Source organism: Eufriesea mexicana, unplaced genomic scaffold, assembly GCF_001483705.2.
Source record: "Eufriesea mexicana isolate 0111107269 unplaced genomic scaffold, ASM148370v2 scaffold294, whole genome shotgun sequence".
In the NCBI taxonomy this organism is placed as follows: Eukaryota; Metazoa; Arthropoda; class Insecta; order Hymenoptera; family Apidae; genus Eufriesea; species Eufriesea mexicana.
In genome coordinates this window covers 1423333-1450633 of record NW_016908489.1, presented here as the reverse complement: position 1 = coordinate 1450633, position 27301 = coordinate 1423333, and the positions used below count along the sequence as shown (strand labels likewise).

Below are 27301 nucleotides of genomic sequence, written 5' to 3'. Positions count from 1 at the left end.
CAATTTTTTGATTTCTGTTTTTGACTCGTTGGCACAGTATCATTGTACCAAGTAGTTTTTATGTATCGCGACATTTAGGTTTATTTGTTTTCACTTTGGTTCGCATACATAACCAAAATTTCCCTCCAGAGCAGCCTTGTATCGATTTTCACAAATTGAGCGCGCGAACTACTACCGAAAACGCTATCGTCTTATAACAGATGCTATTCTCACTTAACCTAACCTATAACTTCGGGAACTGTCCGTTGTTTTTGAAATACATTTCTGCTAACTTAACATTCCTCAAAGCGACGCTTAAACGTCCAGATGCTTAGATGATGCCCCCCCACTTTCTTTACCGCGAGTTCCCTTCGTACATCGATGTATTTGGTTACGAAGAGATTTCAGTGTTGCCATCCCCTATGAATGTTATTTTGAGAAGGTTAGAAAATTAAACTCGTATTAAGGTCATTGACTTTTGTACCTTTAATATTTTACAGTATCATAACTAATTTACATAAAAAACAGAATTTTTTAAAATAGTAAATAGTTACACATAAAATATAAATGGCTTGAATAAAATGCAAAAAATATACGCTAGAATTTGTAAAATTCAACGTGTATGTAATTACAAATACGTAAAATATTAAAAACACGCGGAATATTAAAGAACAATTTTTTATTTAATACAAAAATTATTTTATTGGTTTAGTAATATTTTTAGTATTTTTCTTCACTGATTTAATTAATTTCTGTAATTCTGCATTAGATTTCATTTTGGATTCTTTAGCAGGTATTTCCTAAAATGTTAAAAAGAAAAAAGGAGAAAAAACAAGTTTATGTGATACACTTTTAAGTTTAGGTACACATGAATAAATTTTACTTACTTCATTAAGTTCGTTATCAGCTCTTCTTTTCAATTTTTCTTTAATTAAAGCTTCAGTACCTTTAGTTTTCCTATAATGTGGATCCGCTGGATCAATATTAAAATGATGCGATGTGAATAACGCATTAAATCTTGAATCTTGTACATTTACTTCAAAGTTATCCTCCTCTATTCGTTCTTGCGCATTTTTCTTTTTATTTATTCGTCTTTGTTTAGATTTTGTCATTGTAGCATATTCCTCTATCTTTTTCATATTGAAATGCTGTTTACCATCTTGATTTTCATCCATTAACAAAAGTTCTAATTCAGCTTTACGTCGTTCTTCATCGTCATCGCTTGATGAAGCAAGATTATTATTTTCTGCAATGTTTATCTTTTTATGAGATGTTCTATTATTTGCATTTTTATCTGAATCAAGTATATCTGAGTCATCAGAATTAACTGTATCTTTATGTTTTTTTCGCTCCTCTCGTTTAGCTTTCTTTTTCTCTTTCCGTTTTTCTAAGTATTGTTCAAATGGCGTAAGATTTTGATCTTTCTTTAATCTTTCTTGTACTAATTTTTCAGCTTTTTCTTTTGTGCCTAAACCCCAAGTAAATTCTAATTCAACATCCTTCTTTTGTTTTGATTCTTCTTTTTCTTCTATTTCTTTCAACAGAGCTTTATACTTTTCAACTGGATCGGTATGTTCTTTCTTTTCCAAATCATTTTTATCTTCCTGCAGTTCCTGTTCCTGTTGTTGCTCTGTTTCTTTTACTATTAAGAAAATGTTAATAAAATATTAAAAATATAAAATACTAAAGACTAGAAAATATATATTACCTGATTCATCATCACTTGAATTAATTGCTAAGTAAGCTTGTAAATCATTTTCATTAATTTCATTTAATTTCCCAGAATTCAGTTTTTCTGCAATTTCCATTCTTTCAGGGTTTGTCTCATCCCAAGTTAACTGCACTTTAACTTGTTGTAAAGCAGTGGTTGTGAATTGCCTTGGTTTATACTTTGTAAGCTCTGGTAGTTTACTGCATATCTCTTTTGGAGTCTTAAAGTAGTCATTTAAGGTCATATATAGTGAATATATTTTATATGCACAAAGACTAAACAGCATACCTGATCAAATTCCATATCATCCGGTATAAATCTAAGATCTAATTTTGTTGCTGTAGATTCATATTCTGTACCATCACATTCTATGTAAATTTTATTTGCTGTTTCAGCAGAATCAAAATCAACAACAGCATAATAATATTTTAATCTATTTAATTGATACTGTCTTAATTTTTCCATGTGATATGAAGACCCCTCTTCGTTCTGTAAAATTAAACTCTAAAGCTATATACTTTTATTTGGATTTCCAAAAAAATATTCATACATCACTTTTATCTTCAATTTCTTCCTCTTCTTTAATTTCTGTTAATTCCTTTGGACCTTTAATCTCTTCCTCTTTCATACGTTGCAAACCAAATTCTGATGGATAAATCTAAAATTGTGTTACTATAAAAATTAAACAGGAAATACTTATTTTACTTGTTTGTTAATTGTGCTTACAGTAACTGAATGAATAAAACCACCAAGTGGTAAGAATGAATTAAATAAAACCATTAAATCTTCAGCACGTAATCTATCCCAGTCCATGTTACAAACTGCTAATCTATGTGTAATTTCATTTGTTGTTTCAGCCTCTTTGTCTAATTCACCCCAATTATGTTCAACCTCTTCTTCATCTAATTTTAATATGAAGTTTTATTAAATTTTGTATAAAATTATTTACTTATTTATTCATATTTGCTTAATTATGTATTACCAGAAGCCTCAGAACTTTCTTCATCAGAAGAACTGTCTGTGATCAAAACTCCTTCACCTCTGGCATAATTTATACTTAAATCTTTTAATTTTTTTTTAACTTTATCAGAAAACTTCTCAGATTCATATTTATTTCTAATATTCAATTGCTTTTTACTTTCTTTTAAATCTGCTTTCAAATTGTTTAATGTTGTATAATCTATATCAGATGCAGAATCAGATTCAAGATTACTCTGTTCCTCAGAATCTATATCACATTCTTCTTTCGGTTTAATTCTAAGTAATTCTCCATTACTTGAGAAACAATTATTATCCGATGAATTAGTATCTTCATTTTTATTTACATTAACTTCAGGACAATTTTCATTTAACTTAGAAACTGTATTAACTTTATTTTCTTTCTTCTTATAATCTTTAGATTCATTTTTCTTTTGTTGTTTAGGTCTTTCATGTTCTTTCTCATCTTCATCTTCACTACTAGATAAATCATAATATTTCCTAAGATTTTCGGATGATGTTTGATTTACAGGTCTACCTCGTTTATCTATAGTATATTGAACTGTAAATTTTTTATCATTAAACATACTTTTAAATCTTTTATCTATTTTTACTTTTCTCTCTGCTTTTGGGATTCTTTTAAATTTAGGGTCCCTTGCAATGTGAGCAAATCGTTTATCATTTAATAAGTCACTCATGCTGTATAAAAAATGATGAATTAGTTTTCATTCTTTATGTAAAAATTATAGATATTTTTGCAGTTTACGCATTGAAAAATACAGAAATATTATTTATCTTAAATATTTATATTTTATACTTACTTTACTATTGTTTGTAACGATTTATAGCAGAAAAATATTTAATATTATAATATTTACGATCGTAAAACTTTTAAGTAAAGTGCCTTAAAGTTTGTAGAGTTTTAAATTATTAATTACGTTTACGAAATGACGTTCTTCTTTAATTATCCATGTGCTTATTACCGTCCCTTAACATAACCTTATTTACAAAGTATCAAGTATTGTAATGTACCTTTTTACTGATTAACCGTTAACTCTATTACAAATGATAAAATGTGTTTTTTCTTTGTGTCGTAATTGTATACTGTTAATATATAAAGGAAAATAATTTTATTAAAAATTAAAGATAATTTGGTTGATAATTGATAATTATACTAGAAAACAAATACAAATACACGAAGAAATGTCTATAAGATTAAAAAATCTTACAAATGATGAAAAAATAATTGTTAAAAATACATAACATGTAAATATTAAACAATTTCATTTAAGTAGGATAATAAAATTTAATATTCCGCTACATCAGAATAAACCAATCAGATTCATTCCCGCCATTTTCCTGTCCTGTTTATTACAGCTATGTTTGACGCATCACCGTGATCGTTTTTTCCGTAATTTTGGTGTTCTTTTTGATTTTATATATATTTTGTATAAATTTGCAGATAGTAATTTCATTTCGTTCTCAATAAAACATGTGAGGAAGTAAAATATCATGTTTCTGACACAGAATAGTGTTGACACTTCATGTACCATATTTCATTAATCATTTCTTGATAATAACATAAATTACTCTTGTGTTTGAATGAAGAATTCTTCGTTATACTGAGAGAAATGAATACTCCAACAACCAGAGATTTTTTACGAAGACCAGATGGAACGCGTAGGAGATTTTCTCGTCAAGCTTTAGCAGTGATTCCTGTCAACAATTCTGCTTCGCCTGGTACGTTCCTGACATTTTTCATCGACTACCTCTTGATTACTCGTTTTTAGTATCAATTCATGTGTTCTAGGAGAGGCAATTTCTACTGAAGTTAATGCAATGGATAATTTTTTAAATAGTCGTCATGGCTCTGACTCTTGGAGCCCTGCACCTAGTCCTGATGAATTGGTTATCCAAAAACGGGGACGTCGTCGTAGCACCATAGTTTGGTCTCCTGATGTTGATACTTGTAAAAGAAATAGTCTCTTTAGGTAAAAAATGTCATTTCAGTTATTCTTTTTTTAAGATTGTTATACAGAAGTATACAGTGAATTTATTGTAGTTTAAGTTCTAAAGATCGCACTCCAGTGAAAAGTCCATCAAAATCAAGTATGGTATTGAGAAGTACGCCTAGAAAAAGGCTCTCTCTTGGTGATAATAATGAGTTACAATTTACAACACCAGAGAAGAAAAAAAAGTTACAAAGTTCATTGGATAGTAATCATTCACAAAGGTATTTTAGTGGCAATTTACTAAATGGTTTGAGAGGTCTTAGTCATGGTCAGTTAGTGCACATGATTATGGATTTGGTTTCTATGCAAGAAGATGGTCTTTTACGTGAAAATGAAAAAATACGTAATGTTTTGTTAAGAAAAATGCCTATGGCTGATATACAACCATTAATTGATACATTAAACAATTTGAAGCAAAATATACTAGCCAGTATTGTGTCATCTAACATGGATGATTTATCTGACAGTCACATTCACATTCACTTAGATGCTTTTCAGGTGCAATGACTTTAATTTTTGTATATCTTTTCATTTTAATTTGTTATTAATGTTATATTGATTGTACACAGAAAGCTATTATTGATCAAGGAAAAAGACTTATAGAATCACAACACTGGATATCAGTAATGCATTATGTGTACGCAGCATGGAATGTTACAAAGCAGCTACATGAAGGAGAAAATCAAAGTCTTTGTAATTTGACTCATAAATGTTTTAAAAATTTGACACATTTTTGTTCTCAAGGTTTGAAGAAAGGAAATTTCATGAGTACTGTATTGGATATGTTTGCTGACAGGTATTGATAAAAGAAATTTGATTTTTGTTTTGTTTAACATAAAAGATATTGCATTATTTTATTGAATTGTTTATAGACTCGATACCATGGTTGGAGATTACGACGATTTAAAAGTTTGTTTGCAGCTGATAAACGAAGTAAAAAATAATGAAACTTAAACATTTTTCTACATCAATAACATTAAGGAGGCCATACGTATTATAAACATTAGCTCTATATACATATATATTTTTAATATATGCATAAATTTTAATCCTGATTGTGATGTAAAGACTTTGCAAGAGTCTTAACAGTTGCCAGTTAGATTAACTATATTTTTTTTTACTATATCTTTTTATAACAACTTCAAGTAAAATAATGAGATTCATATGGACCGGTATTAATGTAGTAATGTTAAGAGTATTTAAGATATTCAAATGATATTTTTATATTAGATTTGTATTAATTGTTTTGAGATACTTGACATTTTATAAATTTTGCAACTATAATTAATATTACATCAACGAGGAACATTGCTTAAAGAAGATATTACGTTATCAGTAGTACAAGGTAACTTATTTTAGACGCGCATACCGTTAGTTCTTTATTATTTATAATTTACTTACGGCAGACACATTCTTTTAAAGTATTTATGTGGTTTTAACGTTCTTTTAATATATGTTGCGTGTATTTTGTCAAAAATACTTAAGGACGATACTTACTTCGTTGGTACAATTCTTCGCCTGTATAATTTCATGACAATAAACGTACATCTAAACTGATTTCTATTAAAAACAATTTATTCGTCATAATATATCATGCATTCTTACATAATATATCCATTATTACTTCTGAAAGGCACATACTTCATTTACGGGTGTGGTATGTGTGTATTGTGTATGTGTTTGCGCGCGCGTGTGTAGGTGTGACGTGTGTATGTAGACGTCAGAAACATTCTGAGAACCGTGTCAAATTTCGTTTCACGTACCTGTACACATTTTTTTTTTTTTTTAGACAGTATAACAATGCACTCAGAATCTTTCTGATCGGGTCCTCTGAATTTTTCCTAGGCAATAATTAATCAATTATACAAGTGTCTAGTCAAGTGTTAAGTCGATTACTTAGAGATTCTCAATCGCACTGATGGGTACTACTTCTCAAACAACGGAGAAAAAAAAGAAAAAAAAAAGAACGTTGGACACGATTGTGTACCACCATTGAGATTATTCCGATCTCCCTCCTGCTTGCGAGCGCAAAATTCTTAATTTTCTTTCTTATTTTGTTTCTAAAAAGGATCATTTAAGAGGTGCGTATTGGCAAGATTACATTATACATCACTCTTAGGAACATTTTCGAAATCCGAAATTAGCTCGGTCGGACTTGGAAAATTCCACTAGACGAATAAAAACGTAACAATGAGCGCAACAATAATCTGACTTCATCTAAATAGGGACATTTAGGTGAAACAAATCAAACGTGTCTTAAGTATGCCTACGTTGCTTATGTAGAACGTTTCGCGCAATATACGTAAAAGTAAGAGTCACGTTTTTCGACGAACTTGGAAAATCGTTCAAAAAGTTTCGGGATTTTCCCTCAAGGAGAAAATGGAAACGATGCGTAATTAAATGGAAAGTGCTTCTTAAGTTTAAAAAGGAAACTGTTACCGTTTACTGTTACTTTAAATATCGTAAATAAACATTGTCTCTTAAATAACGAAATGAAATCTGCGTTTATCTTGATTCGAAGATGAATGAAGTTGCATCGGTTCCTAATCGGACATTTTGAACCGAGTCTCGGACAGGCTGAACGCTAGAAGAAACTTTTTGAACGATCTTCACAGCGACGCAAAGTGATGGTAAAACGAGAACGTTCCAACTCTGAACTATACAAGTCGTGGGACTAAAAGCGGAATCACGGGTAAAAACAGTGAAATTCTTTTTACCTGATTAATTTTTACCTGACATCGTAATAATCAAAGTGACGTTTCTTCGAAGATTTTCGATGATCTTAAAAAGGAAAAGGAATATATAGGTATGGGCCAGAAAACAGAAGAACGAATTAATTTTCCGCGTGTATAAAATCTAGTTTAACGTTCTTCCGATTTTTCTGTTACTTAATTATATCCTTATCGTTTATTATGTTACATAATTTACCCATGACCCGTGCCCGATACTAATATTCTTCGTTTCGGTGTTACAGAAAAGAAAAAGAATATAAAAAAAACTATATAGAACGTTTGGCTCGCTTCGTTCGGATGACAATGGGGCGCGATTAAATTAAGATAACGATCTGTAATGCGACGATGCAACTATGATACTTAACGAGATAAAGCTGCGAATCGAATACTGTGGTAATGAATCATCGAATATTACGAGTTCGCCGGCTGAGACGCGCTTCAGTCCACCTTTGCCGGTTGCACCCTTGGATACAGCTGTAAGAACCAATTAAGCAAATTATAAAACAGGTACGGCTATCAAGGATAAGATAAGGTAATTCCAGGGACACTTCAAGGTTCAATCTATATTAATATTTTCTTTTTATTATCTACAGGTCGTATTTCCTCGGTTCTCATCGTGGGTACTTCAACAACTTACGCCAAGTAAATTTCGAGGTACGTAGCCTTCCTTGTGTCCCAGTTTGCTCCACCACCATTCTCTTTCATTGTCATCGCCCTTTCGAAGAACAACTAAGGAATCACCGTTCTTCAAAGTGAGCTCGTCGCTGTGTTGTGCTTCGTAGTCGAACACTGCGTACACTTGACCATTGTTCATGATTCCGAGCTTCTCTTGGACACCTGCGACGCGATACAAAGCTCGTTGAAATTACTCGATAAAACTTTGCGAATTTAAGAGATATCCTGCTACTTGTCGAAATCGGTACTAACTGTACAAGTATTCCGAGCAGCCGTCGAAGCCTTCTTCGTCCTCTTCGCATTTCTCCGCTGCTGTTTCATGGTCAGAGAGGGTGGTGGCGAATATACAAGCTCCATGCTCCACTAGGAATCTCACCATGGATAAATTATTGCAACTTGCAGCACAGTGCAAGGGCGTCCTATAATAAAATCGACTGATGAAACAAAGATCGAAGACTGCAGGTGTAGGATCAAAATAAAATGGCTTTCTCTTACCATCCGTCGCTGTCCTGAGCGTTCACGTCGCAGCCAAACTCTACCAGAAACTTAACGATCTCTAGATGTCCGGCGCAAATGGCATTATGAAGGGCAGTGATCCCTTCATCGTTGGCTGAACTAGGATTCGCCACTTCTTTAGCAGTCTTCTTCACCAATTCTAATTCACCTTCGAGGCTAGCGTCCAACAGAAGAGCCAGAGGATCAAAGGAAACCCTCCTCGAGAGGTTCGCCTTTCCTGTGCTGGACTTCAGGTTGCCTTTCTTCCTCCTCATCACCTCGTTGCTCTTTGCATCGACCTCCACTTCCGTTCTTCTCTCAGAATCCTTCGCCTTCGCCTTGTCCTCAATGTTGATGACATTCAACGCGTCGATGATGTCCGCTTCTTCCAATTTCTCGTTGCTAATCACGTCCTCGTTGATGATGGATCCGCTCTTCTTGCAGTTGTCCGTCGTGTCGATGATCTGTGTCTGCTGCTGAGGCTGCTGCTGCTGCTGCTGTTGCTGTTGCTGCTGCTGCTGCTGTTCCGTTTGCATCAGGTCCGCTGGAATCTCGGTTTCCGGGAACAGAAAGGCCGGTGGCATTTCAATCCGTCGATTTATCGACACGTGGACATTCGACTTGGCGTAACGGAGTTTCGGTTGCTCGGAGATCGGCGCCTTTTTCAGGGTAAGAGGCCTGGCTTTGATGATCTGATGGTTGCCGAACTGGGTTTCCGTTGGTGATTCCGGCGGTTCGGAAGTGGGTATCGGCGGCACGTCTTCTTCTTTCTCTGTTCTGTGAAGGATTCAGTGGAAACGTCAGTTAGGATGACGAAGCAGCTCGAGGATTGTGCTTGTCGAAGAAGGTGGATTAATTGGAACAGTATGACCGATGTGGGCAATTCTTGGGCCAGGGAACTCGGAGAAATTATGGAGCAGCTATTACATCGGAGGAAGGGTCTGAATTAATCGAAGGTAGCAGATTTACCCGAGTTTCGGTACTTTTCGCAGGTTGTCTAGCCCAATTCGAATCGATCATCCGTATTTTGGCCCGAAAGTCCTGTTGGTCACTAAACAGTTTCGAGGAACGATGCGTATTGAAAGAATGAAAAGCGCGCGATTCGACGATGACTAGGGGAAACGACCAGGAAGCAGGAACTTAGATCCAGCCTCGATCGATCGGAGAGCTCGCGAGCACTAAGCTGTTGTCTCAGCTGCACGGTAGTGGTTCTATTTTGGTGTCTATTATTCGAGACAGGCTTCGATTCACCGGCCAAATCGATCACGAACTAATTAACATTTATAATTAACCCGGTAATCGTTTTTACGCGCTGTGCCCAAAATCCCTGATCTATCCGACAGTTTCACATTGAGCAGTGGTCCCTCGGTATGGTTTAAATTTCAGTTGAAAAATTCAAGCCCGAATTGAGAGAATTAAATTGAAATTCGAAGCAGGTATCGAATCTTTCGACTGGAAATTGAAATTCGAGTACGTATCAAACGATAATCAAACAGTGCACAAACCTCGGACTGATTCCTAAATTGTTCTTGCAGTCGCCGATTCCATCGTTCGAGTTATCCACTTTCTCATGGTGAGTCAGTCGCGGTGGAGGGTTTGGTTTGCTCGGTTTCGGAGGTAGTGCTGGTTTCGTCTTGTCCTCTCCCATATTCTTCCTCTCGTTCTCATTCTTCAACCTATCGAATTCGAACGGCTTCTCCGCAGTCTTTGCCGGGATCTCGAACTTCCCGTTGTGCTCGTGCTTCGTCGTGGAACTCTGTTCGAATTTGTTCTGATTATTTTCGAACTTTACCGGTTCCTGCTTGAACTGCTGCCCCCCAGCATCGTACTTGTTCGAGGATTCGTGTTTGAATCCTGTATTGTGTTCGTACTTCACCGACGGTCTCACCTCGTGCTGATCGTGCTTGCCGTATTGCTGAGTATTCTGATTAGGATCATACTTTGTTCCGTGAATTTGTTCGTGTTTAGTCTGGCCGGATTCGTACTTTCCCTGCTCGATCTTCGACACGTTGTCGTATTTGTTGGTCTGATTGCCAGTTTGTTCGTGCTTGTTCGATTGCTCGTACAGTTTCGTCGGCTGATTGGTCTGCTCGTATTTCCCGTGCTGATCATACTTGGAATGCTGGTCGTACTTTATCTGATGAGGATCGTACTTGAACACCTGGTTAGGCTCGTACCTCTGCTGTTCGTGTTTAGCCGGGAGGACATGTTCGAATTTTTCTTGGCCTTTTCCTTGCTCAAACTTTACCTTGTCGGATTGCTCGTTGCTGGACGTAGGGCTGGTTAACGGTTGAGTCTGATTGTACCTCTGAACCGAGTTGCCAAAGCTGGTCCCGCTGGACGACGTGTGAATGGTCGACGGTGGATTAGGAGAGTTTTGAGTCTGATATACCGAAGACGAGGACACGTGGGTGTTTGCTTGCGTGGAGTGTTGGATTCCAGGATAATTGTGCCTCGAGGTGTAATTCTGGTCCTGGTTGGGTGTTTGGCTGGTAGGAACAGACTGGTTCGATTGCTGCTGGTTGCTCTGGGTGCTCAGACCAACGAAATTTTGCGCGTTGTTGTGTCCACGGCATATCAGACTCAACGTTTGCGGCATCACAGGATGGATCTTCGTAGAGGAAGTCTGATAGATCTGAGACTTCACGGAGAAGCTTGGCGCCACGCTGGATACCGGTTTCTGATGTGTTTGCAGGTTTCTGTGATTCTGGGTTTGGGTGATGGACACCGTGGTGCCGAGATTCGACGCCGACGAACCAACGTTGTGTTGCTTCTGTTGAACGTTACCGTGCTGCTGCTGCTGTTGTTGCTGCGACTGTGGCTGCTGCTGCTGCTGCTGTTGATGATGAATCCGAAGATTTTGCGACAGACCCTCCGGGCTGAAGTTGTGCGACGAACTGATCAGGTTGTTATTCGTGCTGTTGGTGTTGTTGTTATTGTTATTGTTGTTGTTGCAGGTCTGTTGCATGTTCACGGGCTGATTGGACAGGTTCTGATTGTGCTGCTGTTGATTCGTGCCTAGCAACTGCGATTGGCCTGAGGACATTGATCGAATCACGGTTAGTCAAACTCGTACCTCTAGAAATGAAATTTAGAGCAATCCTTAGGGCTGTTTGAACGGGTTATTCTGAAACTACCAACCTTGAATATGCGACTGGGACTGGCTATGAGCTATCTGATGTCCAAACTGTTGGAAAGCCGCCCTCTGGCCCAGCTGAGAAGCGCTAGCCGAGTGTTGAATCTTATTTTTATTAACGTCATCCTCAGCAGCCTTGAAGTTCACCGTGAACTTGGTGTTGTAAGGCAGTGTCTGGTACTTGGGATCGTTTTTGTTCAGATTAAAATCGTTGTCGTTCGGTATGTGGGAGTATGGTTCAATGGCGGCTATGTTCCCAGCTGGCCTGGACTTTCCCCCGGCGTTGAAGTCCAGTTTCGATTCCGTGAACCCAGTGTTCGCGTTCGTGCGGTTCCCAGAGCCCAGCTGCTGGCTCAGTCGCTGATTCAAGGCTCTCTTACGCTGAAGACGACCCTGAAGCTGAGCTATCCTCGCGTCTATCGACGCCATTTCCGCCTGTCGTTGTGCAAGGGCTAACCGTTGCTGAGATACCACCTGGTTCTGCTGCTCGTTCATCTTATTACGGTACTGTTGGCGAAAAGAGAGAAGGAATTTATCCGAATCCCCGTGGAACGTTCGCTGGACGTTGGCTAGCCGTGAAAGCGCTCAATAAAATTTATCTTAATAGAAACTCGAGACTCGGCAGCTCCGTCTACCGGATCACTGCCCTAACTATCCAGGCTATCTTCGAATTCCATTCTACTATAAACATCTCGAGGATAACGCAGCTGCAAATTTACGCGCAACCCCTGATGGAGGAAAAATAAAGGAAGAAACAACGATTCTACGTCTACGAGGTTTTCTCAAGTAAGAAATTTCCCCAAAAATTCCAACGTTCAACCGTTAGTTTAAGAAAGCACGAAAATTCTGTCCGGCAGGTAAGCACTCAGTTGGCAGCCGTTAGCCGGTTCTTCAACTATTCTGCCTCGGAAGTTGGAGTTACAATTTACTGCAAATGGGAGCCGCGATCCGGAATCGCGCAGCTACGGAGAGAAAAGGCCAGAGAGGGTTAAAGGGCTCACCATAAGCTCCCTTCTGAGTTTTTCCAGCTCGGCGCTGGCCGGTGTCGACAAGTGTCCGCCGCCGCCGCCGCCAACGCCTCCGCCACCGACGCCTCCGGCGCCACCGCCTCCGCTTCCGGTCCCGGCCGCGTTCTGCCGGCCCCGTAGCTCCTCGAGCTGTCTCGTCAGCTCCTCGACCTTCGCCACCGCCAGAGAGAGCTCCTTCTCTTTCTCGTTGAACAGCGCCCTTATGCAGTCCAGGTCCGAGGCTGTGAAGATTAAACGAAGAAAGACGTTACAACGGGTATGAACCTTTATTTACAAACTCGAGGGAATTCGTATCGGCGACGCATTCTCCATCGTCATCCCCTTTCTCCCATAAACTCGTTTATCCGACGAGCAATGTCCCTGGAAAAGGGATAACGTTCCTCCATCTCGGCGTCTCCTGTGTCTCCGATCTATTTCCTCGGGTTTGACGTCCGAGCGAAGTACGAGAGTATGAAACTGATTCGATATCCTTGCAGAGACACGGCGGAAGCCTGGCCAGGTGAAACGGGTCGGCCGTTTGACCCAGCAAGGCAATAATTGGGGCACGGATGAAACTTTTAATTATTCGTTCTCCGATTCGTCCGTGATCTTCTCGACTTAATCTCCGTGGGACCACGTTATCTTCTCTCCACCTTGGCGGACACTGGACGGGAACAGGGCCCAATCGAAAACGTGGAGCAGATCCGAGGTGAAACGACAAATAATCGTCTGCTCTCGGCGAGCACGAGAAAGCCTCGCGTTGGAAATAGAGGAATTCTTTCTCGTGGAAGAAACGACGCTTTCCGGCCGGGCTTCTCCCCGCTGACCGCGAAAATGACGATCGTACAAAGATCTCTCGGCCCCGTTTTCCCATCTCAATGACTTTACTTCGTTCTTGTTCCGAGAACAGCGAAATAATTCAGCGGCTAATTGTCCGAGCGAGCCACGTCGAAGCGTAACGCGAATCCCCGCCGTGTCCCTCGTAAATCATTCCTTTAATTGGCTCTTTTTCCAACTTTCCAACGTTATCCGCCGCGAGCTGCTCGAGGCCGCTTTCTCGTCGCGCGGGATCCACGCCGCGAGTCGTACATTGAATTACCGACGATGGATGTGGATCTCTCGACCCGCTCGAGAACTCGGGGGAGCCTCGAACGAGCTACCGGGTTCGGAGAAGGACGACAGAGACCAAGGGCTCCCTTTTTCCTTCGCAGAATTCGCGGGGCTCGACTAACCTAATCGCCTACTCGTTTAAATTTTACCAAGTTCGACGATAGCATTCGACGCGACGGTACAGCGTGCGCTTCATTAAAATCCTAGATCGAGATTAATCGAAATTTAATCCACTTAGAGCGGAGGTCTGTTCGTCGCGCACGGTTTGACTCGCAGCGAATCAATCATCGTCAAGCCTTGCCCGATCTCGATCAATTTAGCTTTTTCGAAAGTCTTCCAATTATCCGGAGACTCGCTTTCCCACCAAATCGACCGTATCCAACCGTCTCATCCCCTCGATCTTGCCAACGGTCGTCGTTCTTTCGAGCTGCAGGCGAGGCTGTCTCGAGTTTTCCAGCTCGGTTCGCCGGAATACGTCGCGTCGTCGGAGCCAGTCGACCGCGCACGTCTGTCTCGTCTCGATACCGCCGCGCAACAATTGCCTCGAAAGCTCGCGTACGATGCTCATACTGCATGTACCGTGCACGTATCCTGCGAGTACGGAAGGTTGTCCCGAGGAGGACGATTCCTCGTCCCGATACATCCAGCGTCTCTCGCGTGGAACGCAGAGCTCGAGGATCGCGATTCGACTGGTCCCGTTTCGTTTATTTGTCTCCGGTGTCTCATTTCCCTGCTGCACGGTGACGCTTATTGCGAACCTGCTCGTTCCGACGTACCAGGCCAGAGAATTTTAAGCGTTCTCGGTCCATTGCAGCCGTAGAACTCTGCTTGACGTAATTAGAAAACCCCCGGAGAATTCATACGCGGAGGACGGAGGTAGTCGAGGGTAAGGAATTAAACTGCTACGGAACGGGGCCGAAGAAGCTCGTCTTTTCCTCGGGATCACCGGTTTATAACGTCCCACCGGCATCACGGATGGGGCATCCTAGAATTATTCCTCGAATCTTTTAGAACGCGTTATCGAGCATGATATCCGATCGAAGCTTTCCCATTCAGAACGCGCGTTGCCTCTGCGAGAGGTTCGGGAATTTAAGTATACGCGCTAGGAACTGCCTGCAGTCTCCACCCAAGCACCCCCCTAGGTCTCTACTTTCATTCTCCGACGACGTCTTTCAGTGGAAATCTTCAGAAATCTCGCACCGTGTTAAAGCAGCTCGCGTTTAATTCGAAGGAGAGAGCCGGGCTAGCGAAAATCGGGCAACTGGTTCGCAGGCCTTTGACCGCCTTACCGTCATTTCCCGCGGGTGGAAAGCGGCCAGGGAAAATAGGCGACACGCCTGGGAAACGTCGAGGACGGAAAAATGAAGAGGAGACGCGCGGAAGGGGGGAGAGAGCGAGCTTTTGTCGCGTTGCTCCGCAGAAAAGGAACGATCGGCCCTCGGCCACGCCTTATTAGACTTTCCATTTCCATTCTCTACCCCCCTGGCTTCGCCGTCTTATTCTTCTTCCCATTCTTCTCCCCCTTGCCAGCATTCGGATTATTGCCTCTCGGGCCACGCTCGTGAATCGCGAGACAGATATTCCGCGGCGAGAGCTCGGCTCTTTCGCGAATTACCAACAGTCGAAGCACAGCGTGTATCGCGGCTGCTTGTACGGCTAATTTGGAAATTATGCCGCGCCAGAGGGCTGCGAACCGAAATTCTCGCTGCGGAGAACTCGGTCGCTGAAGTGGCGCCAAAAACTGTGGCAATTTGCCGCTTTCGGTGGCGTTGCTCGCACGAAAATTGGAAAATAACACGGTAACTAGGTGTGCTGCAGCTTTATAAAAGCGGCAGCAGCTTAGACTCGGCCGGAACTTTGCTCTTTGGAACCCGACCTCCGGTAATTCGGTTCTTGGATCTTAGCCTCGTACGCGCGCTCCCGGACTTCCCGAATTTCCACGCGAGGTGTGAGCAACGTTTAACGACACGAATCGAGGGTAGTTCGACTTGAATTCGTTTCAACGGGGAAACGGGAGCCAAAATGGCGACGGTGTTCTCGAGGTCCGCGAATTCAGCGATACTATCTCTGGAAACCTTAAGGCAGGGCAGCGATGGTGCACGCTGTTGGGGAGCAGCGACCCCACCTTACCCGAGCTATGAGCATTGGCCTGCGGGCCATGAAAGACGTATTGACACAAGAGGCATTTGGCTTAAGCCGAAGTGGAGGAGGTGGCTGAGGGTACATCGTGTCCAACCCCATTCTGTTCCCACAGGGCCAGGAGGGGTTTGTTTTTTAATAAAATCACGATTCGATCCGCAACTGACATGTCACTTGGCGGACCAGACCTCGGGACACTCTTACGGCACATGAGATGGATATGAAAGGAAAGTTGGGATCAGATTTTGTTTGGTATGCCCAACGAGTGAGGGTAGTGGCACCTCGGATGTCTGCCGTTGACATTAAACACCTATGGCACAGGACTAAATGACAGAATTTAGATCGCACAAGAGTCCGAGTCGACTCGTCTGGACGATGGGAAACTGGGAAAAGGTCCGACAAATTGGAATCGATCGCGTAGAGCTCGTTTAACCGATGTATCGCGCGATTAAAGATGCAGTGTTCGTTAGCAGCTTGGCAGGCAGACGCCGCGACGCGTCGTTCGACGAACGATGCAACAAGTTCGACTTTGGAGATACTCGGTTTACAGGGGAACGAAGCAAGCGAATGCAGGAGTCCATGGAACCCTCACTGGTGTAGGAACATTTTCGAAAATCCATGGACCAGCGTCGATGGCAGGGGCAAAGTTGGCTCTAGACGATAAAAGACTGCGAGAGCGTTCGAATAATTGGAACCGACTGCGTGGAACGTGTTCGATTGATATTGTTGCGCGATTAAAGATGCAATAGTCGTTAGCAGCGACGCGAGGAGATATCGTTCGATAAACGACGCAACAACAACAGCCACGCTCGCATCGATGAATCCTCGCCGTTTAATTGTATGCAGCAATTAAAAGGCTGCCATTTAATTAAACGCCGGCAGCGCTATCGCGCGAGTTCCTCTTCAACACGTTCGCCGATTTCCGCGAAAAACTTTGCGTGTCCCTGCGGTTTCGGTGCTGGGAACACGGAACCGACTGGTTAACAATTATTCCTAGGGCCTGGCTAACTTCCGTGCACAGGGGGACGCTGCGGAGTTTACGTTCCACTTTCTCGAGTCTCGTTTCAATCTTTCACGGAGGTTCCGGGTGGTGGCGCAAACGTTCGTGGTATATAGCGGATTAATAAATACGCGGAAAAGTTATTTCCAGTTCTTTAAGAGGATGTTGACGAATTAAAATTGTCGCTCGCGGAACGAATCGATCGGCTGGTTGAAATTCGATATCGTCGCCATCTTGCCTCTTTCATTCGGAAGTTAACCCTTTGCACTCGACGATTTTTTGGTTAGAAAAGAGTAGAAAATCAAAGATTCTCTATTAAAAAACTGACGATACTTTTTTGAGCAGTAAATAAAGAATTGTATAATAATAGAATTGTAAAATTATTTGATTTCGATACTTTGCACACTGTTACATTGCATTAAATTTGATATATTAATTAATATCGATCTTCCAAATTTTACGAAATGGTGACGGAGGGTCACCTCTCGAGTGCAAAGGGTTAAAATTATCTCGATAAAATTGCGAAGCGAGGAACAGTTTTCGATAGGAAATCTAACCATGTCCTCGCGTTTATGTCGCACGCCATTTTTTCCCGACGTCCTCCGCGCGAGGTTAAAAATGGCAGCCATTCGCGGCTCGTTCGTAGTAACCTTGTTACCCCTGGCGAATAATTAACGCGAATCTTCTTTCGAACATACCGGACTCTATTAATCGCCTCGAGGTTGATTTACGTTGTCATTGTGGTCGCAGGGCGGCGGTGATTATCGATTTCGCGAGGTCCCGACGCACGTATGGAATTACGCCTCGAACGCGGCCGAGAACGTTGGCCCTTCCGGTGGTAATTGCAACCTCGGACCGATCGGACTATCGGCAAGTGGCCACTTCTCCGACAACTATTATACTTCTCCGATTCATCGGGGACTGGTCTTATGCAAACTCGACACGATTTCCCACGTCTCTCGGCAGCGGACGGGGACTTTCCGTCCGAGTTTTCACCGGAAACCGTCCTTTCCACGACTGCAGTTTCCGCGAAATTTAGAAACTTCTTACCGTTTACCGCGAACACGCCGGCAGCTCGAATAATAGCGGCAGTATTTCATTTGCGAAGCGATAAGTTTTAAATTGAAATCGAAACGAGGAGTCTTAAGAATAGGAATGGTGGATATAATGGGACGAGGATTCCATACCGATTCGGTTCTGTGCACGATCGATCGTCCAGGGGTTGGTATCGATCATCGATGTTGCGAGTCGAGAAATCCGACATTGGGGTGAAACGATAAATCCAGTAGGAAGATTCTACCCTTGTTCTTGGACTCGCGAATCATCTCGCGTAAGTAATCATGAGAGGTGACAGAAGGGCTCCTATTTATACACGGGGTGACTCGAAATTTAACGCAGGGGGTTTATTTCCTTAGCTAAACCGCTTCTTCGTTACGAAAATTCTAATAATCTCGAGAGAGGGAGAACACAGTGGTGTCTCATCGAACCTGTTCTCCGACAAAGTTCCACTTTCCCAGTTTGCATATTTTTAACGAGATAAGCGCGTAGTGAATAGTCATCTCCGATAGGTGATCAAATTTTTCGCCATTCCGTTTCAACTTCTCTAAGCACCCTTTCGCCCGGGGTGGAAGTAGAGGCAAAGAAAACTCGGGAACTTGTAGGAAGTTTCGGAAACAGGGCTCTCGTTTTACGGAACTTTCTCGATCTTTTCAGAAGCTTTCCCGATTTTCTCCGGCTAGAATACGCCCTTTAGAAAACGACTATCAATCAAAGATACCGAAAGACCGACTCTTTGCCTACCCTCGCCCTCTCTGATTCAACACCCTACACCCTGGGAACCCGTTTCCCTACGAGAAAACCGTGTTCCTGTGCTGTGAAGCCTCGAGGACATGTCTTCTGACCGGATGAAACGATCGGTCCCATCTGTTCTCGGGAATTATCGCGATTCACGAGAGCGGACCGCGGTATTCGCGGATGAAGTTGGTCTAAAATTAACCCGCGAGGCTGTGGACCGATCGCGTAAGCCTCGGCTACATAATCTCGGCGAAGAGACAGAGGTGGCCTGAGAGGGCGAGGGAATGATGTATCGTCGCGTGGCGCGATTGTCCGATGACCTAGAATTCCATTATCGAATTCTGGCCGTATGCACCGGCTCGCGAACTCTCGCTGGTGTTCCCGGCTGTCGCGCGGGCTCGAGATTCGATACGCCTCTCGGCATCCGTGCCGTGGATACACCGTGTTTTCCGTGTCTACGCCGATCCAATGGATTTCTGATACGCCAATGTATGTCTCCGATACGGCGTGGCCTGATCGAACTCTATCCAGCCACCCTGCCCAATCTTCCTGTCGTCGAGCAGCCATCGCTGGCGCGCGCGGCCGTCTTTGATTACGGGCCGAGTGGATGAGAAAATCGCTCGATCTCGCTCTGTCAGGGACATTTCGGGGTGACACCACGGGCCCCATCTCGGAGAGTACGATCTTCTTTTGTGAGCGAGAGCACCGATAGATCGATAACGAGGGGGGTTGTTGATTTCGAGGGAAGGGTTGATTTCTGAAGCGGGAAGAATCGCGAGTTAATCCGACCGATTCTCGGGTATCCGAGGTATCCGAGAGGGGGTGAAGGATGTAATTAATTAAGGCACGTCGGCCTGAGCTGGAAGATCGACGACGTACGAAGCTTTCCACGCTGGCCCGCGAGGGATCGACCTCGAGAGAGTCTCGCACACGGTTTCCTCTTCTGCGTTTCGACCAAGTCAAAGGCGTCTCTCGACACGCGAGCCGTGCCTTTTCCTTTTTTACGTCGCTCGTAAAACCGGAATAAAAGCGGAGCCTTCGAAAAATCCGACTGCTCGAGCAACGGCCGGAGGGAGCACAAGGCTCTCGTATTCTTCGCGGGACGTCGCGAAACTTCGACCAAGGGGGCTTCGACTCGCGCTCTCCCGTGAATACCAAATCTCCAGGCGAAGCTGCGCGTCTCTCGAGCGTCCTCGCTGCGAAACTTTCCTCTGTGTTCACTCGCCGCCAGGCCAGCGAGATTTCAAAGCGTTCGACAGCCGCCAAGCCGACGGCTGCAGACACTCGTCGCGGTAAATCGCTGTTTTACTTTCTTCAGACGCGGCCAAACTTTCCCACCGTCGGTCCCAGGAGCAGACTAGGATGATACCTTCGCGATCGCGGCTTGGTCGATCGTCGAAGATGAAGAGAAGTCCTCGTCGGCCGAGGACTCGGCGATAATCCAATCTTAAATGCTTCTTCTCCGATGGATTTTTAAAAGTCTCCTCGAAGCAGACGAACCGGGGTGCGAAATTCTTTTTCACGGTTCTGTATCTCCTCTCGCGATTCAGCCTCGTCCTACCCTCGCCTGCGACCTCCATTTCCAGCGGAAACGAGATTTCCCGATCGGGAGAGACTACGGAGCATTACACGGCAGGCAAGATGGAGCGTGGAGACAAGGAGCATTAGAAACGCGAGGTCTCAGGGCCGGGGTGTCGACGAACGTTCGATCGAACGTCTCTGGGAACTGTAATGTTCCAGGGAGGTTCGTTCCCGGAAACGAATCTCTTATTCGTCCTTCCGCGTGGCGATTTTTCTCGATCGGAGACGGTGTCGCAAGGAGGAGACGAAGTTAGGGTACGCGTGTGCGAGTAAGCACCTCTGGAATGGCTAGCGTGTGGCGCGGCCGGAGTTTATAGCGAAGTTCTCAAAGAGTAGGGAACATAAACTCAGCCTGGATGTTGGGAAGCAGACGCGGAAGGCGGCAGCAGAGACGAGTGTATTTTTCATCGGAATCGATTCCACCCGAAGAAGATGTACAAACGCGTGTCGTCGGGGTTCGAGACAGCCTTCCTCTGATGCCTTCCTCGCAAGATGAAGAGGAGGAGAGCTATATAGGAAGGTGGACGAGGAAGAAACGAGGCTATCACGTCCGTGGTTTCTTTTATCTCTTATGCGCTGGGAAGCGAACAATGTTCGCTCGATCATATTCGTACTCCGTCTGGAAACGAGATTTCGCGATCGAAAGGGGGTCACGGTTGCGTTAACCCAGTTCGTGGAATTTAGTCGGCAGAGACTCGAAAATGTCGCCGGATTCTCCACGATCCGAGATCCTTGCTAGGCGAAAAACGCGATACCAGTTGAATCCGAGCCGGATGGACGCGAGAAGGGGCTCGATGATCGTGTCATGAGACAATTATGGTGGCGACGTTAGGCCACCCTTCGAATAGAGACTAACGCGGATAGCTACGTATAGTTATGGAAGACCTCACGAAGGTATAAAACACCGTGGAATTGTAACTATATGCTCTTTATTCGTGTCCTGGTGCGGATATATATATGAGGGACCGTATGTTAGGGAAGGGGTATGATGTTTTGGGGAAATACTGGTTGACTCAGGATTGCCTATGGATGGACTTTGTATTGGACCTTGATTCGGATGACTTGTCTCAGGTTCGGGATTTCGTATTCCAAGATCCTTGTGCTAGGCGAAAAACGCGATACCAGTTGAATCCGAGCCGGATGTACACGCGAGAAGGGACTCAATGATCGTGTCATGGGGTAAATTACTGTGACGACGTTAGGCCAACTCTCAAATAGAGACTAACACGGATAACTACGTATAGTTATGGAAGGTCCCACGAAGGTATAACAACATGGAGGAATTGTACTAAGCAGAATTGTACACTCTTTATTCGTGCCTGGTGCGAATATATATATATATATATCTGTGGGACTGTTAAATGTTAGGGAAGGGATAATTGTTTTGGTGAAATATTGGTTGACTCAGGATTGGGGCTATCGATGGGACTTTGGATTGGACCTTGTTTCGGATCACTTGTCTCAGGGTTTGGGGTTTGTATTATGAGGGTCCTTCTTTACGGTCGTTGATGTCGGCTTGTCGTAGGGGTTCCTCTGGGGGGGGGGGGGGGGGGGGGGGTGCTGCTAGAAGGGATAGCGTTTCATCCTGGACCTGCTAATGGACTCATCGGTAAGGCTACCTAGCAAGGCCCTGCCTAGGGGATACTTAGAAGACTTTGGAAGTTGTATATATAGGAAACGAAGGGTGTTACCGAGGACTTGCGAGAAAGTCCTCGACCTTCTTCAACTAGGAATCCATCTACCGGCGAGAATGAGAACGATGCCGCTACAGTATATAACGATATACCGCAATAGAAAAAGGTTTGAAGAGACGATTGTAGGCACCAGGGTTGACTCCTAAGTCAGTGCATTTGGACGTTGACTATGGACCATAAGATCCATAAGCTTCAGAATTACAAGATGGCCGCGTGTAATCGCTAATTGGCGAAGGTATGCGCAATTGGCCGCGCGAGATTGAGAGATTTTCTTCCCACTTTCATCCCGGTGGGTGAAACTAAAAATACAGGATTCGCTCGTTAGACGCGCAATTAAAAGCGGCACCGCGTTGTTAATTAAGCGAACGTTCGAGCGTGAACCTTCCTCTATTTTTTCCTCCTTTTCCCACCCCTCTCTCTTGCCCCTTTGCTTTCTTCCATTCCCTCTTTCTCTCCCTCTCGCGTTCTACGCCTCGAATCGGAGAACAAACGGTACGCTTGCATGAGTCGCTTCACTTTTCAAGCCACGAAACCGTTTTAAAACGACTGCTCGATCCTCTGAGTCCCCTGTTGCGGCGCGCTTTGAACCCGGGTGGTCAGGCTCGAGGTGGTCGCCAAGCTAGGAAAGCTCGTCGAACGACTTCGAGCTTCCTCTAGATCGACTGGAAAGAATCGCGAGCGTTGCAAAGAATTCCACTCGTGATTTATTTCTCGATCCGTGACGGGAAAGTTTCTCTTTTCGGCAGAGTTCTTCCTCTTCCTCTTCGCTCGGGGTGCACAGGTGGAAAGCACGTTTCCCTCCACTTGCGCAAGAATTTATACCCGCGTTGCTTCGCAATTCGATCAAGGCCCTTGGATCCTCCTCGCCACGTCTTCTCGTCTTCTGTTCTCGGTTAATAATTTAGGCGGGCTCGTGTCGATGCTTCGCAGGATTTTCCTTTCGACGAGCGTGCGTCGGTTCATTCCCGCGAGACGAGTTGCCGCGCCCGTTAAACTAGAAGTAACGAGGCCGTAAATGGGTGCAAGAAACTGCGAAAGGGGGATAACGAAAGTGTTTCATCGCTATGCATCGGGAAAAAAGTTGCGCAATTTTCAGCAACCGTTTCATTTCTGATTTCGCGATTCACCGGCAACTTTGCTCGCTGATCGATCGGCCAAAGTTTTACGATTCGACTAGGTATCGCGGATAATGGCGGAACTCGACGGTGGGGGGAAAAAAGGTGTCTAATCCTTGAAAGGATGGATGCGATTTCGCGGAGGAAATCGGAGACTTCTTCTCGCGTCGGGATTTCATCGACGGGGGGAAAAAGTTGCGGTTAATAGAACGAAAAAATATTCGAGATATCGTGAGGGGGGAGGGGGCAAATTTAATTGGAATTCGTCGATCATAGGGGGTTTAGGAGAACGACGGATTATTTGTCAAGAAGCAGTTATTGAAACTTGGCGAAGCATGGAAATTTCTAAGTTTATTTTGTTATAATGGTTAACATGGATTTATGAATGATGAATAAATATGTGCTGATATGATAAAGTAGCGATGTCTGTAAGAGAGGGACGAGTGGAACAAGTATGCATGGGTTGCCAATATCTAATGGATTCAGGTTATCGTGATAAATGAGTATGCGTGTAACGATTGAGGTGTGTGTGAATTGTGTATGTTCATGTAATGTATGAAAGTAGAAAGAAGAAACCAGAGAGATTGGGCATAGGTCAGTTGTAATTCAGTTGCAATAGTGGAAAGAGGTGTGAGCGTGTGATTGCGAGAAATTAATTTGATTTATATTTAATATTTGTTTGATCATTTTTGTAAATAACCAGAGAGATGGGGCACAGGTCAGTTCTAATTGAGTTGTAGTAGTGGAAAGAGGTGTGAGCACGTGATAGTAGTAGACAGTAATTAATTAGATTTGCGACCATCATTCTCATCCTCGCCACTAGATGGATCCGACTTCGAGGACTTTCTCGTAAGTACTCGGAAAACCTCCAATTCCTATATATATGTATATAACTTCCCGCCCTTCTAATAGTATTCTGGTCTAAGGTAGGGTTTGCTAGGTCCTCAGTACCCTTACTAATGAGTCCCACTAGCAGGCCCGGGACGAAACGCATCCCTTCCCTTTCCTTTCGTCCTTTCTAGCTCCAGCTACATCGCCACGAAGGATACCTGAGACCAGCCACTTGCAAAACCGTGGGGGGGACCCCTACAGATTTATACTTAATATTTGTGTTTCATCATTTTTTATAATTAACCCTCTATGGGCCGTATATATATTTTTCTCGACTATAAGAATTGTATGTAACATAAAATCAACAAATATCAACCAATAAATTCAGCAGTTTCGACAATTTTATTATAACGAATTCATATTGAAAGTTTCAATTAACAACGTTTGTACTATTGCCAAGATAATGCGTAATAGATAGACAAGATAATTTTCCACGCCATCTTGCGGAGAGAAGGTCATAGAGGGCCACAGAGGACCTAACCTATCATGATGGAATAATCGGTAAATGAAAAAGAATTAGAATTTTTAAAAATGGACCCACGGGAGGTATTGTGAAAATAATTATAAATATATCGAAAGAAAAATCGCGAACTGGAGTGATGAAGACGATAACGTTGAATATAGTATTTAATAAAATACCCACACATTAGCATGTAACTTGGAAGTTACACTGGCCCATAGAGGGTTAACCACTTGCGCTACCAATTAACTCACAGGCGCGTGTTGCGCCAGAACGGTCCAGTGTTCCTGTGACAATTGCCTGACGACGTATATACCACGTTGCGATTCTACGATAAAAGCATTACGACGTGTGTGGCACGTCAAGTGGTTAAATAAAGAATTGTTCTTATTGTTATTGATATTTCATCCACCACTAACATATTTCACCCGTGAGCTTTAGCGAAAAATGAATGAACACCTCAAGCTAGTCGAAGAGGGAACTTCCTTAGCCTGGTCCTTGTTTTCGTTATCCTAAAAATATCCTGATACGCGACATTCCTCTCTCGCATTTTCGCATTTGCGCAGTTGATATTTCCTGTTGTTATCATTATACCTGTACTTTACCCTTATTGCCCGCATATTCCCTTCATTTCCTGTTGATGTCGCTGCATGCGCGCATGTCATTACCGCGCTTCATAACGTTTATCGTCAACCTTTTTACTTTGCTCGCTGATACCCTAACATCTTCGCGTTGTTGCAGGGTAATTTCATTCCTGCCTGCATATTTTTCATTTTTCTTTCATCCAATGACAGCCTAAGAACGGTTATTTGAAACGGCAGGAGTCGGAGTCAGAGATAGTCAAAAGGGTTGGCACACCACGGACTGACCAAAGGATTGACACTGTTCACCGAAGTAGTTGGACCGGAAGGTACTCTCCGCACGACGGGCTACAGTAGTCATCGGATAGGAATGATTTTGGGAGAAGGTGACCACTGACTGACCGCTAGTAACCACCCGGTGGACGCTGTCCACGCCAGGCAGTCGTTAGGCTAGCACCGGACACGTTGGAAGACCCGAAAGCAAGGGCACTGGACTCGAAATCTCGCGAAAATTGCCGAAGTACTCATCCTCACCGAGTGAACGATTCCTGACGAGCAATATTTAACTGGGAACCGTTGGAAGTCAGCTACCCCCATGCAACGATGACGATAGGCCTGTTAGAGGTTGCAGGCCAATACCGACTTTTGGACATCAAGGGGTCGGTTTTTGAATTTAATGGAATAAGCACTGAATTATAAATATAGGATATACAACATAAAAATATGAAAAATATACACATTATACTATACTTTTTATTAATTTATATTTAGGATAAAATATTATACTATTCGTTAAAACAGTCTAAACACATTTGAGGTGATTTTGAACAATTGAAACAATAGTCTTTTTACATTTTTCCTAATTGTCTGTCAATATGTTTATGACTGGTAAAATTTTACCAAGTCTGCTACTCCGTTCTATCGTTTCGTTATTTGCAAAATGCAAGTTTGCTGATAGTAATTCAAAACGATTACAGCAAATGGAAAATTACAAATAGGGTCCGTTGACCAACATCTAACGAGCGGTGTCTGTACTAGATGCATCCAAATCATCAGTTCGATAACGTTCAGTCTGGCGTTCCGACAGTCGGATTTGGGCCCTGTGAGAAACTGAGCCGAATCGCGCTGGGCGACGAACGCGTTAAAAGGGCCTGCTGTTCCTCGAAGCTGTTCACTCTCAGATCAGGAACAGTACAGATACTTTCTATATTGTGACTCACAGTGGCATTAAAAAAGACTCTAGTGTTTTATTTGTATATTGCATAAAGCGTATAAATTTCACGTATATTAAACCTTTATAGGTACAATTGCTGTATGACTGAATACGGTTACTTCCCTGCACGTTAATCATTTGTCTATTTCCTTCGCGAAATTCCCAACAGGAACACTATTCTTCTCGTCGAAGTCAGGTATCTCTCGTTAAAACGTATATAAAGATACACGCAAGTACACCTTTCAGCAATTTCTGTTCGAGATTATTCAGTATTCGAACTATTTCGCACGATCTTCCAGGTTGCTACGGAGCTCGTGTTATTTGGTATAAAAATGAAGGAAGAGATTTCTCCTTGATGTGGTATTTCCTCACTTTTGTTCATCGCCGATGGACACGGAAGGAGTCGCGCGGCATCGCGTTCATCTTTCAATGGTAATTAAGACACGTTCAAAAAACGAGGAGAGTGCGGCTTTTTCCGAGCTCTCTGCTCGCAACAGTCGTCCGCGGTTTTGCTCGCGCAGAAATCTCGCGAAAAAGGCACGCAGGAACGAGAAGAAACGCCCGCAGCCATGGGGAAATTAGTCTGCAGATGGCGTACGGAATTATCCTTCGTTACCGCGGAGGGTCCATCATCGTAGCCTCACCCCCAGTTTTTCGTCTCCCTCGCTGATCTTTTGATCCAGCGGATCTTAAATTATCGGCCGATTACGGCTCCACAGCCGCGATCCCGTCGAACACCCGAGTCTCGGCGGGTAACCCGAATATAGAAACGAATCTGCTGGAAATAATCTACTCCAGATGTATCTCGCGAGAGGGACAGGCGCCGGCGAGGTCGTGGTACAGGCATTTTTACGTTTAAATCACGGCGAGTCTGTCGTTCCTGCGAAATCCCGCGCTTTGATAAATTTCCACTCGCTGAAGCTACCGGAAGGATTTCTTTTATTCGCGGAATATCGGATTCCGAGCTGCTCGCCCCCCAGCGCGGAGGATCGGATCCA

General features: G+C 43.3%; 3 protein-coding genes across 5 annotated transcripts in view; 1 reads left to right on the top strand and 2 right to left on the bottom strand.

Annotated features, from left to right (window-relative positions):
- Positions 1-674: 674 nt before the first annotated feature.
- Positions 675-3366, bottom strand: LOC108556065 (ESF1 homolog). The gene is made up of 7 exons (XM_017911984.1): positions 2673-3366; positions 2417-2592; positions 2241-2348; positions 1979-2179; positions 1688-1910; positions 867-1609; positions 675-779 (listed from the first exon to the last, which is right to left on the bottom strand). Exons 1-7 carry the CDS (start codon positions 3364-3366, stop codon positions 675-677), a joined length of 2250 nt encoding a protein of 749 aa, XP_017767473.1.
- Positions 3367-4299: 933 nt separating this feature from the next.
- On the top strand, positions 4300-5661 carry LOC108556066 (uncharacterized). The gene is made up of 5 exons (XM_017911985.1): positions 4300-4408; positions 4479-4659; positions 4731-5178; positions 5250-5476; positions 5553-5661. The coding sequence occupies exons 1-5, from the start codon at positions 4300-4302 to the stop codon at positions 5632-5634; spliced, it is 1047 nt and encodes a 348-aa protein (XP_017767474.1). The 3' UTR covers positions 5635-5661.
- A 2082-nt stretch (positions 5662-7743) lies between these two features.
- Positions 7744-27301, bottom strand: part of LOC108556064 (Ankyrin-repeat, SH3-domain, and Proline-rich-region containing Protein) — a 117439-nt gene continuing 97881 nt past the window's right edge. For all 3 annotated transcript variants that reach the window (XM_017911983.1, XM_017911981.1, XM_017911982.1), the window contains 7 exons: positions 12720-12967; positions 11724-12225; positions 10088-11618; positions 8583-9359; positions 8340-8506; positions 8050-8249; positions 7744-7886 (listed from right to left, as the gene is read on the bottom strand). In XM_017911983.1, coding sequence (XP_017767472.1) covers positions 7851-7886; positions 8050-8249; positions 8340-8506; positions 8583-9359; positions 10088-11618; positions 11724-12225; positions 12720-12967 — 3461 coding nt within the window. In that variant the 3' untranslated portion in view covers positions 7744-7850. The remainder of the gene's footprint in view (positions 7887-8049; positions 8250-8339; positions 8507-8582; positions 9360-10087; positions 11619-11723; positions 12226-12719; positions 12968-27301) is intronic.

Coding starts and splice junctions, on each gene's coding strand:
- LOC108556065 (XM_017911984.1), bottom strand. CDS start 3,366: ATGAGTGACTTATTAAATGATAAACGATTTGCTCACATTGCAAGGGAC. Junction 2,349..2,416: donor GTTTTATTCATTCAGTTACT/GTAAGCACAATT, acceptor ACACAATTTTAG/ATTTATCCATCAGAATTTGG. Junction 780..866: donor CTGATAACGAACTTAATGAA/GTAAGTAAAATT, acceptor TTAACATTTTAG/GAAATACCTGCTAAAGAATC.
- LOC108556066 (XM_017911985.1), top strand. CDS start 4,300: ATGAATACTCCAACAACCAGAGATTTTTTACGAAGACCAGATGGAACG. Junction 4,660..4,730: donor AAAAGAAATAGTCTCTTTAG/GTAAAAAATGTC, acceptor AATTTATTGTAG/TTTAAGTTCTAAAGATCGCA. Junction 5,477..5,552: donor TTGGATATGTTTGCTGACAG/GTATTGATAAAA, acceptor AATTGTTTATAG/ACTCGATACCATGGTTGGAG.